General features: G+C 39.0%; 1 protein-coding gene across 4 annotated transcripts in view; it reads right to left on the bottom strand.

The window, feature by feature from the left end:
- The window catches only part of atp2b2 (ATPase plasma membrane Ca2+ transporting 2), a 94,230-nt gene that overhangs the window by 41,067 nt on the left and 32,396 nt on the right, over positions 1-20,767 (bottom strand). For all 4 annotated transcript variants that reach the window (XM_036559527.1, XM_036559524.1, XM_036559525.1 and 1 more), the window contains exon 4: positions 4,466-4,663. In XM_036559527.1, the coding sequence (XP_036415420.1) occupies positions 4,466-4,663 (198 nt within the window). The remainder of the gene's footprint in view (positions 1-4,465; positions 4,664-20,767) is intronic.

Below are 20,767 nucleotides of genomic sequence, written 5' to 3'. Positions count from 1 at the left end.
CCTACTTGGGATAATAAAAGTGTAATATGCACTAAGGCTATTATGCTACTCTTAATATCATTTTTATGGGGGTTGTAAGATAATAAGCACTGTAAACTGAATATAGTGATGTTATTCTATGGTAAATATCTGATTTTGGGTATACTGACATAAACCGGAATGGTTTCTATTGTTTTTTTTAAAACATGATATTTCTAAGCAAGTCAGCTTCGAAACAAAGAAAAACATTTACATGTTGTGTGTAATTAAATTTGTCTTCTAAGAAAATGACTTGTTTGTGTTGATTGTTCTTTCACCAGGGCCTGCAGTCTTGTTATGACAAGTTTTTCAAATTTTTTGGACCAATAATCGACCCTCATGAGTCAATGATTAACTGTTACTCACAAGTCTAAATCAAGGCTGCAAACCATTAAAATATCAATTATGAAACAGAGAGTTCCGGTTTGGAAATCTGATTAGCTAAGCTATGTTCAAAGTCGCTGTAAAATACTTGATGTACACAGACGTATGAGCGCACACATGAACCAACTGAATGCTGTATTAATGCACTGAAATATTACGGCATGTTCTTTGTACGGACCATGTAATACAGTACTAAAAGGTGGGGCCAGGCATCAGTGTGTATATGAAGTAAAGGCCCACGAAACTAAACATACCCTCCATAAGAACCTGGTTCTGTTTAAACCGAGGGGCTGAGAACTATAATGTTGTTGGAAATTTAATGCAATCAGTTAAACATTTACATTTCTAGTTTTAACAATTGGAAAGTTGGCGTTTCTTTTTTGCTTCTGTATCAAACATGCATTATATCACTGTGCAAAATATTACTTGTATCATTATAAACTGCTGCTTTTCGGACCACCAATTAATCATTCAGTACTGGTTCCCTGCAGTTGTTGGGCCTGCTTGCCTCTAAGCCGAGTGAAAAGTGAGATTTTTCTCTCTATTGATCCCAGTGGTGCCGGTGCTTATCTTGCATGGGAACGCTGCAGGCTGAAAAACTGTAATGGCATAATTCAATCTGAACACCAGGGATGTCTGGGCACAGAGACAGGCACCGCAATTAATCTTCCTTAAGAGACATAGACAATGTCATCCACCTCCGTAAGAAAAATAAAGAAACAATAAGAGGAACTGCCTGATGTCTATAGTATAGCAGCAATGTGGACACAGTTAGATCTTCATGATTCAACTTAAAGTAGATAAAATGATGCACCCACACTGTTTAACACACACAGGCTTGCAGATAAATTCTCCTTCTGTTTTCACTTCAGACTATATAGCGCTGAGGTGTCAGCATTAGTTATGGTGTTATTTCTTACCTGGCTGTACTTTGCGGCCAAATCGTTATGTGAGGTCGTAAGTCTCGCTGACACTTTCATGATTATTAAAAAATGAAAGTGGAGTACCTGCAGTTTAAAATACAGCATGGGTAGGAAGCAAGACCTGTGAAATTCATCATTCCTCTGTTTTCCAACGAGTAGCTCTTTAATGCTTCTAGGTTGACATTAAAAGTGGCTGTTTTTGCTGTTTAATCTGTTCTTCTCTGCCAAAAATATGATGTCTCAATGCTGTCATTGCATTTATTTAATATTTAGAGAATGTCATCTTACAAACCCTAAATAAAAATACTTTGCCACTATTCTGGGCAAGAAAACACTTCATACTTCAGAGGCATTTCAATTACTTTACTCTGATTAAATAATAAGCACTTAATAAAAGGTAGCATGGAGCTTCTTTTATACAGTGATAGGACACATGGAAGCTCACAGAAAGCTCCTATTTCACATACTGATCCATTTCACTGCCTAACATAGACATGCACGCCCACCCACTACTCTGTGGGCAGATTTGGATCAGTTAAAGCAGATAAAGACAAAATCTGAAAATAGATCACAAATTAGACATTAAGTTTCATAGGGATAAAGGACAAACTAAAGTACTTCCTTGCTTAAACACTTCTTATTTTTTGTTTGATATAAGCATACTTTCCATATATAGTTTCCATAAAAATAAGGACCACCGCATTAAAAAAATGATGGCAATGTTAGCAATAAAGTGAATTTTCTATCCCGGAATTGGCTAAAAGCTAAAATTCATCGAACAGTGTGCATACAGTATTCACAAAATTATCTATATCTTTATCTTTAACTCTCAGATGTCAAGAGATTATTGTTTTGACTCGTTTCACATGATCAAGTTTTTAATGTAAGTATATAGTTAACTGCATAGTAATTAATTGCATTTTATATTTGATTTACAATCTATATAGACAGGTTTGGTTTGGACAAAAACAGTAAAAATCAAAATTAGTTTTTTTTTTTCTTTTCACAAAACAAGACTGTATACATATACATTTTTCATCAAACTTAAATCATAACAAAATATGTTCTACCTACAAGTGCAAATATGGTAGTAAAGTTTACAATCTAGAATGTGCAATAAGTGAGTGAAATATAATTAATGTATAATTACCTAATTTAGTTATAGCCAGCAATAACTGTGACTTAAACACTTCATATTTTCTGCCTGATGTCTGCACACTTTATATAGATCCAAGCAAATTCTGCATTCAAAAAAGATTCTCAGGCTAAAGAAGAAGGTAATCTAGTGGGCACCAGTCAGCATAATGCATTATGCTTTTATTTGTCAGGACAATGAAGATTTAAAATCAGGCTCAGCTAAATGCAGATCAATGACAAAATTTGCTTTTTGAGTGAATTACATCACTATAGTTTCATCATAGAAAGAATGAGCAGATTAGTTAAAAATGCAAGTGAAACGAGTGTCTACCACATCTCTGAAGCATCTGAACCCCCTGCAGTTTAACTGTAACCGTAAAAGCAGCACATCTGCCACCTATAAACCTGAGCGGTGATCATGAATGCCCCACTGAAACGGACAAGGTCACTTGCATGTTAATCACCAGGCTGCCTTGTCAAGATTATTTCACAGCTTCGCAAATTTGTGTAAAATTTCCACAAAACTCTTCTGCAAAAAGTCTGTGATGCTCGCCTTCTGGTATGCGGAGCTCCGAAGCGCCTGGGCTTGGAATACTTTCAAATTAACAATCATTTTCCATTCCTGGGTGTAATTGAATTCCGGACCGTTATGATGATTGATATTACTTACTCAGCATTCTCTTCCACACTCGCTTTAATGGCTTTGTCTTCACGGTGCGCTTTATGGCCCGGAGGCTTGATGTATGGCCTTCACCTAAAGGTTATTTCTCCGGCGCACACTTCATTAACTCTGGGTCCTTGGAAATCGTCCTTTCAATGGATTCCCTCACTACCCTGCCTCGTCTGAGACAGGCCCAGAATGCACAGTCATGCTTGTTAACGAGGGCCAAACGAGCAAAGGGAAATGCATGTTGAAGTTGGTGCAGTGGTTACAGGACTTCCTTGATGGCAGTTTTATTAAATTTTCATTTTCCCCATAGAGACTGTGCCAATGAGTTACAGATGCGATAGAAGGACCCATAACATGGATATATTTGTACTAGTGATATTTAGACTCTCAGAAAAAAATCATGGTACCAAATACGCTGGTTCTGAAGCAGAGTGAATGTCAACCATCCCAAATTCCACTTCTTAGAAACACTATCAGCATTAGATCTTTATGATCTTTTTTTTCAAAAACAGAAATATTAAACTTCTGGGGAACAGTATTCGACAGATAGCACAACATTGTTAGGAAAATGACATAAAAAATGTAATGCAGATAGTAAATAGTAATAGTAAATAGTAAATTCTAATTATTAAAGGGGAATTCCAATGATATTTAAAAATTTCTGCATAATTAAAATGGTTAAGATGTAAACAAAGTCATCCAGAGTGGTTTGCTGTGGAATCACTGAAACACTGCAGTTCTAGAGAAACTTACTGAGTCAGAACTGTTTAAAGGGGACATTTGAACAGTTTAATGCTCCCTCACAGAAAGTTATCACATGAAATGGTCATGATTATGCTGCCTGATGTACAAGATATTGTTTTACAATAGCTTTGAGAAAGCTGTGGTTTACAATTTATTAACAAAAAATTAAAAAAAAAAACTGGTGGTTTTGGATAGTAAATTAAATAGCTATATTTGATAGGTAGACATTGTCTCTGGCTCCTATCACAGCCACTGTAAAGAAATCTGAGTCTGCAAGTTTCTCTACAATTAACTATTTCACAGCAGACCACTCTGAATGACTTTACATATTAACTACTGAATTATGCTTACATTTATAAAAATGGTGTAATTCCACTTTAAGCAAACTGCTATTGTGAATATTTTTGGGTGTTGTCAGGGTTTTCATTTCTTCTTAGCAGGAATACAATACAGTTTACAGAAAATGGAAACAACATCACAGTAATCCTTGAGCACAGGGATAGTGGAGTCATGCTGCTGCTGTTTTCGGGGCAAGGTTATCGAAGCCAAACCGAGAGGAAAAGATAAAGAAAATGGTGGCAATACTTACATTCACTGCCCTCTCCAGGGGGCTGATAAAATGAGAGTCCCAAGGAGATCATGGCTGCGATTTCGAGGATGATAAGGGTCACATCTTGTAGTGCTTCCCACACTAACTGTAAGAAAGTTTTTGGCTTTTTTGGAGGTATAAGGTTTCGCCCGAAGACTTCTCTTCTCTTTTCTAGGTCGACTGCATCCCCTGTCAGACCTGTTAAAAATAAGAAAGAATCGTAAGTGAACCTGGCATAACGTCACTTACTTCAGTTTGTGAGTGCTTAACTATAAATTACAAAATGTGTAATGTGGCATCTCATATGGAAATGGTGCTGATATTGCAGTTTACAAGGTCAACTGTTATCTTTCCATTGCTACAACTCAAAATCGGTAGTCATCAATTCAGCAGAATTTACCACATACATTAACTGGCAACTTGTTTTATAACAACGTAGAATGGCACACTATGCGACTGCCCCTGAGAGTCTGCTGTGGAATCACTAACATTTCTTTTAGTTGCCCTAATAACAGTAATCGTTTTGGGTATTATGACATATCTCGCACACAGTGATGGTGCTAATCTTGCTAGTCGTTCAAGGTCAGCTGGCAAAGTTAACTTTTCTTTGCTACGATCTCAAAAACGTCAGTCATCAAGTCAGCACAATTTGTCACATACTGTAATTCACAGCTTCTTTTATAACAATGCCTGGAACTGCATACTGTGAGATTTGCCCCCAAGCGTCTGCTGTGGAATCGCTAACATTTCTTTTAGCTGCTCCAAAAACAGTAGCAACATCCTGTGCCCACGTATGAAAAATGAGCAATCCAGCTCTCTCCCCATGTAAGATTGGGCCCTTGTGTCACCCACGGTCTCCAATTACCCTGCTGACTCACAGCACAGCTTGTGCTCCGCACTTACATAAAGCCCTCTGCGAGAGTAAGGCCCTGACCTAGCGCCCTTCCCTCCTCTGTAGCTGCCATGCACCATGCAAATGATCCTGACATTACTCGAGCTGCAGCAAGAGTGCTCGCCACCATAGCTAGCGCTGCACTGCAACAAAAATATAGTTTAACCAACTCTTCCCTCACATCCATTCAGGACCATCGTTTTGAGACGGTACGTTTTGTAGACGTCAGCTGACATTTAGTGGGAAAACTCCCCATACTCGCCTCCTAACTTGAACAGGATAATCAATATCACCAGGACAGAATCAAAAGGTTACATTAGACTATAAATGGCATCCTGCAAACAAAGTGGCCCTGAAGGAAAAGTTACTAAAAGAAATGATTTATGTTAAAGTGAATTACAGTCAACTTCAACAACTCTAGCTCCCTCTCAAACAAGGTCTGAGACAAGTGCAGTGCACCCCTAGAGCCTTCATATTACATGCAGTGTAGCTTAAGTGAGAATGCATCAGCACTGCATCTCTATGAAAATATGCAGAGCAACACAGCAACGGTGCATGTGAGGTGAATATACTGCTGCAGCCTCACTTCAGTCACATTTGCAATTTTAGTGCTGTATAAAGACTGATGGCCATAGCACATCATATGCAGTACTTCATTTACACTTTATTATTTTCATTCAAAACGGCCATTTTTCAGTATTTAGTGCGTCCGTGCTTTGCCTTTTTTACAGCTTCCAGGATTTCTGCTTTCAGTATTCCAAAAAATCTGCAGGGATATTGTTCTACACCTTAGATTTTGGTTTTGCATTTTCTGTTACTCATAATCCAAGGAATCCCAAACACATTAAATGATGTTGCAGTCTGGGCTCTGGGGTGGTCAGTCCATTGTTCCGAAAACACCAGTTTATTTGATTTGTCGATTTTCTTTTCTCACTATGTCCTTTCAGACCCATAGCGCTGAGTTGTCTTCTCACAGTGGAAGGATGGACAGAAACACCTGTGGATGTTTTCAGATCTGAAGCAGCCTGATTTTCTCCTCCCTCTCAAAGATGAAAGCTTTAAGTGCTGTTTATCTGATGGGGGCAGTTTTGGTGTCAACTAGGTCTTCCAGGTCGTTGTTAGGATTATTTTTGGAGACTTGTTTTTCACTCCTTTTCCTGTGACTTTCTCCTTCCAACTTGTTCTTAAAGGTCATTTTGAGTAGAAATGAAATAAATGAAGGGTGGGCTCTGACTTTTGCCCAGTACTGTATGTTTACTGCACAGACCAACTTTACAGATGTATCACAGCCACACATGCATTTCCACAGAGAAAACAGTAGACTTGTAAACCAGAAATCATAGCAAAAGACATCAGCAACCATGGCAAGAAGATAAAACCACAAACTACAACACAGTGCAGGAAAAAGAACCATTCATGCCGAGACACAGGAACCTCCACAATAAGGAAGATATATTTTCAGCCTTGTGGTTTAATTCATGTCACTTTATGCACACAAGCACACGAGGAGGACATTTTTGCCTGTGACTACATTTTCAAATTCGTAACCGGTTTCATCCAAGCCGAGCTTTGCTAACATTAGCAAGCTACAATTAACCACATACTTGAAGTTACACAGGCTTTGGTGTCACAGAGGCAAGTTGTGCCTGAAAGGGCCTCATTAAGTTGATTCCAACATGAAATGGCCATGTTCCAGCTCGGGCAGCAAACGAAGACATGCTGAACTACAAAACAGGTATTTTAAGTGACAATGGCCAATTACAGAGCATTTTCCTCCCCGCTGAATAAGCAAAGAGATCCAGAGGTACAAGCAAGTTACAAAGAAACAGCTTGTTTCAAATAGCCATTCAAAAACAATCACACTATTAAATGATGCTATCAGTAAATGCCAACAAGATCCCAAAAGGATACATGCAGTAAAAGCAGTGCAGCTCTAGGTACAGGTCTGTATTCAGGTTTCAGCCCCTGTCGTTCTACGTGCTGTAACTATGACTCAACTGCCAACAGTTATTTTAGACAAGAAAAGCAAGAAAGAGGAATGTGCTAACTTTTGTGTTGATAGAGCTATGAGTGGAGAGATATTGGGCTTTGAGTGTGGCAATAATTAACCATTAACTCTGATGTGGTACCTATTCATAAGTGTGTCTGAGGCACCCATAGCACATTTGTGACAGTTATTATTTCATTTTTGCAGTCGCCACATGCAGTCGTAGCTATTTTTCAGTAAGTCCAGTAATGTAGGTGTGGTAAAGGTAAGAGCGGGAATAGATTACTGATTCACTTTAAATTGACTTTTAAAGATTCCACTAACTATGTTCCACAATGTTAGCTGGGACACTAGGAAATATTTTTGTTGGCATGTTCTATAATTTCTCTTAAAAATGTTAAACCAAACTCCCACTCACAGCCAGGCTGGATAAAAATATAAGCGCCAGTATTTTGTCAAATATCCGAATTTTAGGTTAGGGGCTTTTGTAGCTCGGTTGACTGCTCTCTTGAGAAGCCAACCAGCAACATTGTGAATAAAACGATTTTTTCAAACCAGTCTTGTCCAATAAGTCGGCTGAACCAGCTTCTATACAATATTTATGTCTGTGTTACAGGCTGAAAGCTTCATTAAAACAGGAAGAATTACTGTTCAAAACTGGACCTCATGGTAACGTGTTAAGAACAATCAAATTTTGAAATTTATTTATTAATTTATTTTTTTGCCATAGAGTATAGCCAGTTTCCAGTTTCTGTTCTTTCTGTATTAAGAGCCTGACTCAATTGGTGAGTAGAAATACTGGACATCAGACTCGCTGAATCCAGTGTCATTGTATATGATTAAAATGGAGATCAGAATGAAATGGCTAATCATTGCGGACTTCAGATTTACTCCCAGAACAGAATCTCAATCTAAATGAAGGAGATTAACGTAAGTTCTTGATTTGTGGATAGATTAATTATGGAGTCAAACAAATGATTTATTAAAATTGACAGAATCAATTGGGTAAACCTAAATCATGTTGGTTGGGACTAAGAGCAGGTCAAGGATAGGACTTTCATGACGTCCTACCTTTTGGTATTTTTACAAAGGCTATAACAGTAATGTGGTAATATATTGGTGCATAAACAACTGCAGCAATAGCTTCACAGCATCATTTTGAGGAATGCACTCCCAAAGTCGCATTTTAAATTTTTGAATTTTTTTTGTGGACTGTTCTGTGCCAGATAAAACTGATTCGCTTCCCAGAAACTGATGAAATGTAGAGATCTCCTTTTGATCAACAAGCTACTAACATGAATGCCATTACTTCTATTTTGGACATGCTCCCTACACTGTTGAGCAGCATTCAGGGCTACAAGCAGCACTGGCGGCAACAGACCTTCAGCAGCAGCTGGGCAAACGTGATTGGGCAGAGCTCTTGTTTTCCAGGGGCTTCGGTAAACAGGATCTGTAGACTGTGCTAGTTCAGCTGGTCCCTACATCCAGCTGTACAGCACTGATTTTGAGTCCCTTTGTGCCCAAACCCTGGCCCATGTCCGCAGGTAGCTGACCTCATTGTCTGTTCACTTGTACTACCATTAAGACATTTCGGGCATTAGGGCTCTTGAATGAACCAGGTACCCATTTTTTGCAGTGGTCTTTTGAGGATAGCAAACTGCAGAGGAATCACAACACTGCTCTCAGCCACGGGAAAGCAAATCAATTTTATCTGGCACAGAACAGCTCACAAAAACGTTTCAAATAACTATCAAAAACACCAATAAACGGCTATGTTAAAGAGATTTGATGCTCTTACTGATAATGACACTAACCATAAAAAGCAAATTCACTGGCTTTGACTTTGGGATCATTTGCATCGTATCATACTTTGACATTTATTTTAGACGTGACTGAAAGCAACACTCGACATGACGTCAGCACCAAATTAAGGCAACAAAAAATAAAATGGTGTCTGATTCTGAGAACACAACACGAGAAAGATGTGTGAAGGAAGAAAGACGAATATCATGATTAACGGATTGTACACTAAAATATATTTGCTTCAAAGGGTAGAAGGAAAAAGAGAGAGAGAAAGAGAGGGAGGGAGGGAAAAAGAACTGTAGGAAAGCTTCAAATGATTCCAGCAATAAGAAAAGAATGCCCAGATTGCAAATAGCACAGGCAGCTAAAAAAAGCCTATTTAAATACTCTCTTTTAATTGTGCCTCTGTGTGGAAGGCTCTCTCTCTGCGTCTGGTCCTCATCGATCCCCCCACTCCCCCACGTGCTGCATCACATCCCGTGTGCATGGTTCCCCTGGCTCATATCCCCAGGGACCAACCACTGCTCGTCATTGGACGAAGCTGACTACACTGCATCGGTACGCGGCTCAGCTCGAGCAAAGATTTTAGTGGGCTTCTCCAGCAGCCCAAAACTCTCGCGCGCAATGGTTCACTTGATTATTCCCACCACAGCCATCAATACAGATTCTTCTAAAAAGTGTTCTTCAAGATTCTTTTGTAAAGGCAGTGGTTATATATAGAACAATGACAGTGCACAGAACCACGTGAATAGTTAAATGGCTCTTCACAGGAACCATTGTTGTACAACTGTTGTACATGGTTCTTCAAACAATCTTTTAAAAATGGTTCAATATAGTAACAAAAAGGGTTTGGATATTGTTACACTTACTACTGTAAGTCCTAAAAGTTTAGTGTGAAAAAAATCCATGCAATTCCCATCATCGCCTTGGATAAAATTTCAGAACCTAGCAGCATTTTTCAAAATTTTCAGACATACAGTAAGAGGTTTAGAATGAGATATGTTGATAAAGAGATATGTTGATGATACTGCTATTAAATACTAGACCAATGTATTAAATAGTAATAAAAAAGTTCAGTGTTTATTTAATAAATACAATTTTAGATATCTGACCATTTTAATCCTTATTATTAACACAGCCTTGGCCCCATTAGAGAGTTTGCGTTTCCCAGAGGACATCACGCAATGGTGCCCTGTAAATAAAAGAGGCTGTTTGCTCATTATAGCTTAGGCAGTGTGTGCCAATTTGACATATTAATATCATAATACTTTCAAAACCTCATATCTCCAAGACAGTAACTTTACCGGAGAAGGAAAAAACATACTGTACTTTTAATGTAAGTTAATGGAACCAGACTTTTTTCCAAGTAATTTTGGGCTGTTTCTTTTGGTCCATTCATCATGAAATTTACATACTATATGAAGGGTAACAGGCATTTTTAAATTATGTCAAAAACATGACCAAATTATGAAAAAATGACCAAAATGGAGATACAAGGTTTTGTTCTGACAGCAGCGTAATGCACTATGTATTAGGGCATAATTTCCCTATATTAGCAAAATAGTGCACTATGCAGCAAGAATTGTGTATTTTGCATAAAACTGTGCCATCTTCAGACTACTTGACAGCTGACATCTTCTTTGGTAAGACAAATAGATGGTTTGTGGAAATGAAATACAAATATGAAATACGGCCACAGACCCAGTCCCGTGGAACATTTATATACACCACTGTTTATTGCTTAGCTCACTTCTTAGCTTGTTTCAGTGCGCAACTGACATGGATCCTAAGTGAGTATTTATTGTTAAAATGTCCCATGATAAACAGATTGTTCTGAGATGATTGTTAATCCATTACCCATCTAATATTCAGTATTACAGTTTAATAGTTGCTGGATATCAGCAAATAATGACCTGATGCACAACAACAATTACACTGTTCATTATCTGGGTATAAATACAGCAGTAGGGTGAATCCTATCAGGTAATATGAGTGGACTGGTACTGGATCTGTAAAAGGTCATTCTAAGTTTATGCTGGTGGAGAGAAAAAGTAAAGAGCAGCAGAGAGAGATGTTATGCAGTCTTCTCCACAGATCAACTGAGGGACGTGGAAGCCTAAGTCGACTGAGGCTTTAACCACTCATGGGACTTTTGCTGCACCAGTCTGGTCTCATTAATTTGGGTGTAAAACCAGGGCACCATACACCAATAATGAGGCAGCATACGTGCGGCAGGGAAAAGGGAATAAGGCTTTTTACACAGATCAAAGATTGATCTTCGGGGCTGTTTGGTACGCATTAAAGGCAACCAGCTTTGCCCACCTCCTTCTGTATTTACACACCACTTGCTAACATGTGTGGCTTCCTCAAAGCAGCTCGTCCGCTTACCTGGATCTTTATCCAATTCAAATACAATATTAAAGAATTTTCCCCGTCTCGCAGACGGAAAATTGAATTTGATGGCGGGGGTAGAGATGGAGACGGCGATATTGCATATTTTAACAGTTGGCTTTTTTCCCCCCTTCTTTCTTTTTTTCCCTTCTGCAGGGCTAAAAATAGATTGCCATGGAAACCCTACACATCATGCAGGCTGTGTGTAGGCTCTGGGTGAACTCCGCCGTGACTCGTACCACCGCTGAAGAGTACTACAGACAGTTCTTTTCCACAACGCAGATGCATCGTGCCTCCGTGTCGCCCAAAGCGCCTTCTGCAGCCCTCCTTATGGCAACGCACCGTGGACATATGTCACCCGGATACGACGTCAGAGGTGCCTTGTTGCTATGGGATTTTTCAGCACATTTCGCTACGTCTGCAGTCTAGAGTGAGGGTCCAGTAAGAATAAAAGACAGACTTGTATCTTTAATAAACATAATCGGTTAACCACAGGCATTCTCAAAAATGATCAACTAATCAATACATTTTGTGTCAGGACATAAGAACAGATCGTACACAAGCTCCATTTCTACACATTGAAATTGATAAAATTATTGTAATGTTGTGTAACTCCTCTGATGGCAGATTTGAACAAGAATCTTTCTGTTTTTTGGGTCAGGTACAGGGCAATTTTATGACTTGAAAATGCAAGTTACTTTTGATAGTAAAAAAAAAGTCAGTGCAGACCTGTTGATGGAGAATGTAAATACAGATGTAAATATAAACATAGTTTACATTCTTTATCTATCGGTCTATATATATATAATATTTATTTAATTTAGATACTCCTGTGGTCTGTACATGTAAGCATGTAGCAGCTTCTCTGGCTCGGCAAAAACGGTGCTGAATTCCAACCAGTATTGCACCCACTACTATTGCCTTTCCTCTAAATACTGACATTTTAGATATTGTCATGAGTGTTATTGCTGCTGCTTGTCAATGCACACTGTGTTGTAAAGTTCTGTCTACTGCTTTGTGGTATCGCTCATTGGTATCAGCACCCCCATCCCCAACCCCAACTCCGTTTACCATATTGGTGCAAACCTGCTATTTGGTATTGCAGCAGTGTCCTTCACATTGATGGACAATGTTGCACTTGCTTGCACATCTATTTGTGCATGTCTTGAGTTTTGAAAAGGGGATATTTCCAGCACTGTTGACTACATGTGCATCTGCGTGTACACAAAAATAGGAAGCTAAATCATGAATCAATAGTTGTGAATATTGTGATTAAGACGTGACTTTTCTTTTACAACACCATATATTTTCTTCCTTAGTTCTCATAATGCACCATAAAACATATTCAGATAGTGGTTTCAGAAACTGACTTGCAAATTAAACAGTTAACTGAGTATTTGATTATCTGCGCACTCATATCTCTCTTTCTGATATGGCACCTGATGTGCTTAATTGCTCCATGCCACATATTCATTAGGAGTTTGACCGCAGGCTTTCATCTTCCAGCTAATGCTTGGAATGCATTCATTTGAAACCTTGATGGTTCTTTGCAGACTGATAGCTGAGGAAAGCAGTCATTTGGTAATCCCCCTGCAGTCCCTCATCAAAACGCAGGAGGAAATGTTTAGGTGCCTGAAATCCACTGGAGGTTAGAAGAGGAAAAGTAACTCGAACTTACAAATCGAGGCACTGTTTCTTGTCAAACAAGCTGTTCGGAAGGTCCTCCATCACAGAGCACCCGAGATAGAGTCGTTTGTCATGATGCAGTGATATGTCCAAAACTAGTTTCCATGGCAACCTCTTGCAATAGGCCTTATGCCATATTGATGTGGTGCTGAATCGATATCTCAGCATGCTCTGTGTATGTACTGTATGTCAGAGCCCTTGATATAGGACAAGCTGCAACTACGCTGGAGCAGCAGCTTCACGGAAGCCACCGGTGATGACAAATGGGATCACAGTCATAAATGTGGGAGTTAGCGACTAGCAAGAAAATGCGAAGTGCAAGAAACAGGTTTGACTTGTAGCAAACAAGGCAATGATGTTGCAAAGTTCATCAGTAACCACACTGCAGCATTACTCAACATCAAATCCAACACATCAACGTTCCTAAAAGGGTTCCGCCTCCTCAAAGTATTCCTACTCAAGCACACATTAACCCTAGGGTTACTTTATCATTTTGATATACATTTGATTTACACTGCATAATAATTTGAATGTGATGACACAACTATACAAATAATTACACAGTAATGCAATGAATTCACATTTAATTTACATTCAGTATCGAGAGGTTCACGTCTGCATTTCTGATATTGTTTTGTCTGTTTCAATGAAAAAATGACAAAAACAAGGACTTCCAGTAAAACAAGACTGTACACAACAATAACTTTTCATCAAATTCAAATCAGAATAAAATATCTACTCTTCTTACAAACACAAATATGGTATGGATTTCATGTATAGAATTCTCTTGTAAGTAAATCAACTAATTTAAATCAAATTACAGCATGATTTTGTCTTCTTGCCTACAATAACTATGACTTCAAAAGGCTAAATTCCTGAGGGGCCAGACTTGCAGAAGATCCAGTAAGCACAGAGAGGAAGATTAATCATGCATATGGTAGCACATGTTTCACTGCTGGCCACTAGCACAGCTGAGGCACTATAGGTTTGCTGGGCCACAATCAAAAATCTCCAGCTCACAGCTCCACTGTCGACAAACACAGACGAATGTGTGGTGTATCCGGTCCCCGAGGACCAGTCCAGGCAACACGCACAAACACAGACAGACACGCAAACGCTCCTCACACTGAGCTGAGACCCGATGGAACCTGACACTCGCTGGATTAGACATCACATCCACTGCTCACCACTGTGGGGGGATTTCTTGCAACATCCAAACAAATCATTGGATTTTTATTGGTTATAATTGGAGCCAGCTTGTTATTTTGTCACCTGAGGAGGGATGTGTGGCCCATGAGGTCAGAGACACATAACCTCCAGCAAGCAAACATGCTTCTAAGCAAAGGAGTTTAAATAAAAATAAACTGAGTCTAATGTGGTACATGTTGGGCTGCAGTAACTACTGGGGGAATTTTTTAGGAGTCGCTGGAATATTGAAGCACAGAACCAAGGTGAACTAGGGGATGATTTAAAGATAAATGGGTTGATAAATGGATCAAAGAATGGATGGAAAGAATGAATTGATGGATGAATTTATTGACAGAAGGATGAATTGATGGATAGATGAATGCATGGATGGACGGATGGATAAATGGATTGATAAATGGACAGATAAACTGATAGATGGATGAATGGGTACAAGGATGGACAGATGGATAAAGGAGTGGATGGGTGAATGGATGATAAACTGATGGGCGAATGAATGGATGAATGCACTGATGGATGGATGAGTGGATAAATGAATGGATGAATATAGTGATGCATAAATAAATGAAACGGAGGATGCGTGGATGGATGGATTGATGGATGGATGGATAAACTGAGGAACACATGGACGAATGGGTGGATGGATAGATGGATGGAAGAGTGGATGGATGAATGGATGAATGCATTGATGGATAAATAAATGGATGAAAGCATTGATGGATGGATGAGTGGATGAATGGATGGATGAATAAAGTGATGCATGAATGAATGAAAGGGAGGATGGATGGATGGATAAACCGAGGAATACATAGATGAACGGATGGATGGACGGATAGATGGAAGAGTGGATGGATGAATGGATGAATACATTTATGGACGAATGAATGGATGAATGCGTTGATGGATGGATGAGTGGATGAATCAATGGATGAATAAACTGATGCATGAACAAATGAAAACGAGGATGGTGGATGAATGGATGGATAAACTGAGGGATACATGGACGAATGGGTGGCTGAATAGATGGCTGGATGGATGGATTAAATGCTAAAGAGAAAATGCATTAACTGGCGTGCTCTGCTAAAATTCTATATAGAACTATATATTCGGCACCTTTGGCTCAGCAAAATGTATAGGATATATTCCTACATTTATTATTTTTCATTTTTCATTCGTCTCTTTTGATATTGACGCGTACATGGCCAAGAATTTGCGTCAATACGCATACACGGAGAAGAGCATTGCTAACAGGCCTAGCGACTCGCCGCCGTCAGCTAAGCAATGGCGGACGCGAAAGCCGAGATTCTTTCCACACTTCTCAGGTCAGAGCTACAATCTTCTCTTGCTGCCGAATTCGATGGTGTGAAGGCCGAAAGACAGAAGTTGTTAACAACATTGCATTACTTCACTTTGACTTGGATGTAATGAAGGGGACTGTAACAGAAATGGAACGCGGGCTTTCCGCATGCTTGGACGAGGTGACATCTCTCCAAGCCTCTGTACGCAAGCTCGAGGCAGAGGTGGCTAATCTGCAGGAAAAATGCTTCGACATGGAGGGGAGAATGAGGAGATCAAACATTCGTATACTGAATGTGGCAGAGGGACAGGGCTTGTGTTCTCCAACTGCTGTCTCAAAGCTGCTAAAAGAAGCTCTGCACGTGGATAAAGAGGTGTTGGTTGATAGGTCACACCGAGGTCTTCAACTATCGTGGCTGAACTGCACTACTACCAAGATTGCATCGAAATTCTTCGCCGTGCCAGAGAATAAGGACCCTTGCAATTCAGAGGAGCTACAATCCTCATTTTCCCGGACTATCCCCCCAGTGTGATGAGCGCCAGAGCCGCTTTCAACGACGTTAAGAAACTACTCCGGGGACGAGATGGCATTCGCTACGGCATTCTTCATCCAGCCAGGCTCCGCGTCATGTACAATGGAATAGAAAAGGACTTTCAGGATCCAGCGGAGGCAATGGCTTACGTGAAGGCGAATGTTTTGTAAGGTGGATGAACACAACAGGTTTGGTGTAGGGTTACGTCACTAGAGAGACAAATTTAATGTAATATTTCTTAGAACAGTCGTGATGTAAAACAAGCACAGCTAGAGCCGATTTATCTTCTAATAACCTTCAGTTGTGTTATCAAGAAAGAACAAATGTTTACAATTTAGATTGCTTACTTTATTGTATGTACTCTGCCCGTTGTCTACATTGTACAATTAATAGCTTCTTTGTTTTTTGTATCCAAGTTTTGCTAAAGGTGCAGCTAATATATAATGTATAGCAGAGCAGCCTGTTAGTCTAGGCCTCGCCAGTACAAGCACTGAATGTGTGGATATTTTCTTATGGGGTCTTTGGGTCACCCTGTTCTTCTAGGTGTCAAAGGTTGGGTTTTGCTGCACCAGAAGTTAATTTTGTTTTTTTTGTTTGTTTGTTTGTTTTTTTTTATCTATGTCCTATGTCGAATTAACAAATTCACATTTATGTACAAAGGCACCCAACTGTGGTACTTAACTGTATACTAATATCTTTTATTACTTTAAATGGCAAAAGCACAGCCGCTTAATCTGTCTGCAGGTTGTCAGATAACGTTTGCAAGTTGGAATGTTAAGTCTCTAAACCATTCAGTTAAACGTAGCAAAGTACTTTCACATCTGAAGCAACTTAAGGTGGGAATTGCCTTCCTTCAGGAAACTCACTTGCATACATTTGATCATTTTAGGAGGCTGGATAGGCCAATCATTTCACTCTAACTTTCACTCTAAATCTAGAGGAACTGCAATTCCTATTAACAAGAATATTCCTTTCGTTATGTCACAGGTTGATGCAGACTCTGCAGGTCGGTATGTCATAGTTACAGGTAGATTATACAATATGCCAGTCATTCTAGCCAATGTGTATGCGCCAAATTGGGATGACTGCACATTTTTTACGTTCCTTTCCCGTCTACCAAACATAGACTCATACCATCTTATCTGGGGAGGAGATATAAACTGTGTACTATCACCATCTGTAGTTCATCTAACACCATGACTCAAACTAAATCAGCTCATACAATTAAATTATTTCTTGACACATACGGAATATCTGATGTTTGGCGATTTCGGAACCCTTTGTCTAGGAGTTACTCTTTTTTTCACAGGTTCACAAGACGTACTAACGTATAGACTATTTTTTCTTAGACAGGAAACTTCTTCCTTTAGTAAGTGACTGTGAATATCACACAATAGTAATTTCTGATCATGCCCCATTACTCATGACCCTATGTTTACCAACTAAACATGATAACTACCGCCCCTGGCGTCTGAACACACTACTGCTCTCGGATGAGACCTTTGTTAACTTTGTATCAAATGAAATAGCCACCTTTTTATGATACAATAAGATGCCTGGAATATCCGCGTCAGTCATATGGGAATCAATGAAGGCATATTTAAGAGGGCAAATTATATCGTACAGTGCTCAGATGAGGAAAGCTCGGATGCAGCGTCTCGAGAATCTAACAAATGACGTCTTAAAAGTAGATAAAGAGTTAGCTGGGTCACCATCGCCTCAGCTATACAAACAGAGATTAACACTTCAAACAGAATACAATCTTTTACTTACTAAACATATCGAAACTCTCATGAATAAGACACAGCATAGGACTTATGAGCATGGTGATAAGACTGGTAAGATTTTGACGTATCAGTTACGGCAGAAGACTGTTGATCGATGTATATCTCAAATAAATGATGATTTAGGTGTTAAACATACGGATTATTTACAGATTAATCAATGTTTTCATAAGTTCTACTCTAAACTATATAATTCAGAGTCACGTAAGAACGAGTCTTTGTTTGAGGATTTTTTCAATAAGTTAAATATCTCACTAATAGATACGACGGCTGCAGCGGAACTTGATAACCCATTTACTACTGAAAAGTTTATCTCCGCGGTGAAATCTATGCAAAACGGAAAGGCCCCAGGACCAGATGGGTTTCCAAGTGATTTTTTTAAGAAATTCACTAAAGATCTAGCCCCTGTCTTGATTTCTGCATTCGAAGAATCATTTATTTCTGGCTCTTTACCTCCAACTATGCGTCAAGCAGTCATATCTCTCATTCCTAAAAAAGATAAAAATCCTTTAGAGCGTGGCTCCTACCGCCCCATTTCACTCTTAAATGTGGATAGTAAGATACTTGCTAAGATGTTGGCTGGCAGACTAGAGACAGTTTTACCCACCATAATATCTGATGATCAAACAGGATTTATTAAAAAAATGGTGCTCCTTTTTTAACATACGTCAGCTTCTCAATATCCTCTACAATCCCACTCCATCCGATATTCCGGAGATAGTAATATCACTTGATGCAGAGAAAGCATTTGATCGGGTGGAGTGGCATTATCTTTTTTATACATTAAAACGATACGGATTTGGATACGGAAGTTTATTAGTTGGATCAAAGTTCTCTACTCATTTCCTTTAGCAGCAGTCTGTACAAATAATAATCTATCCCCTTTTTTCCGTTACATCGTGGAACTAGACAGGGCTGCCCCTTATCACCACTTTTATTTGCCATAATGACTGAACCACTAGCAACAGCGTTGCGTGATGAGACCTCTATTATGGGTATACAGAGGGGGAGCTCAGAACATAGGGTTTCTCTATACGCTGACAACATGCTCCTATATCTATCTGATCCCCTTGTTAGTCTGCCTAAACTACTTAATTTATTGGAGACTTTTAGTGTACCTGGCTATAAAGTTAATTTGGAAAAAAGTGAGCTTGTACCCATTAATATAGCTTCTCAGAAGATTACTTATAGTTCCTTCCCATTTAAGATAAGACACAGAAAAATTCAAATACTTAGGGGTCTGGATTACACATAAGTTTACTTATAGCGTGTCTCGGGAAAGACCTTGAACGTTGAAATTTTCTTCCTTTATCTTTAGGGGGTAGAGTTAATACTATTAAAATGAATGTATTGCCTAGATTTTTATACTTGTTTCAATGTCTCCCCATTTTTCTGACAAAATCATTTTTTTTTATTTAAACAAATTGATATCTGGTTTTCTCTGGAGTAATAAAAACCCCCGAATACGCAAAGATGCACTACAATCGTCAGCATGTCGTCAGCATTATCCTTGCCAAATTTTCAATATTATTATTGGGCCTCTAATATTAGGTCTTTGCTCTACTGGATTAAAGTTCCTAATGATCAGATTATTCCCAAGTGGTTATCAATGGAAAGTGCATCCTGTAGCCATACCTCACTGCACGCGCTACTCTGCTCAAGGATGCCTCTGTCGGAGCCCGTGTCTACTAACTCCTTCAATCCAATTGTGAAACATTCCTTTAGATTTGGTCACAGTTTAGGAGGGCTTTTTCACTTAACGAATTTTCTACTTACAGCCCAATAACGAAAAATAATATGTTTGTCCCCTCTATTGCCGGTATTGCCTTCAAATGTTGGGTTGAGAAAGGAATCAGAATAGTTAAAGACCTGTTTGTTAAGGATACTTTTATATCTTTTGAACAACTCAGAACACATTTTAACATTCCTCAATCTCATTTTTTTAGATACCTACAGCTTCGTATTTTTATATCATCAAAGCTATTCGCAATTTCCATCGTTACCACCTTACTCCTTTTTAGATACTACATTGAAAACCAGCCCACAGTCTAAGAAATGCATTGGTGTGGTGTACTCTCTGCTTAATTCATATAATTTGAAGCCTCTAACTTTATTGAAACAACAGTGGGAGGAGGAACTTGACATGCAGATATCAATGGAGATGTGGCAAGATATTTTGGATGGAATACACTCCTCTTCAATCTGTTTAAGGCACACCATCATTCAGTTTAAAATAGTCCATCGTCTACATTGGTCCAAGGATAGGCTGGCTAGATTTACTCCAAATGTTGATATTATGTGTGACAGGTGTAAAACAGAACCAGCCACTCTTTCTCATATGTTTTGGTCCTGTCCAAAATTAATTATATTCTGGGAGTCAATATTTGTTTTTTTCTCAAGTGTCTTTAAGAGATCATTGACGCCATCTCCTATTACGGCAATATTCGGAGTGACTTTACAGGAGTCTCACATAGATAACTCTGCCAAAAGGGTGATTGCTTTTGCCACTCTCTTAGCCAGGCGGCTTATTCTACTGAAATGGAAGGATGAGTTCCCACCCACCTTTAAATACTGGATTAGGGATTTGATGCATTACGTGAGTCTAGAAAAAATTCGTTACTCTGTGACTGGTTGTGAGCATAAATTCTATAAGACCTGGCAACCTGTCTTGACATATGTAGAAAACATGGACTCGATCGATATTTCACATTTTTGAAATTTCCC

The sequence above is a fragment of the Colossoma macropomum genome, unplaced genomic scaffold, assembly GCF_904425465.1.
Source record: "Colossoma macropomum unplaced genomic scaffold, Colossoma_macropomum, whole genome shotgun sequence".
In the NCBI taxonomy this organism is placed as follows: domain Eukaryota; kingdom Metazoa; phylum Chordata; class Actinopteri; order Characiformes; family Serrasalmidae; genus Colossoma; species Colossoma macropomum.
The sequence above is the reverse complement of the archived record's forward strand: the minus strand, read 5'-3'. Positions and strand labels throughout refer to the sequence as shown.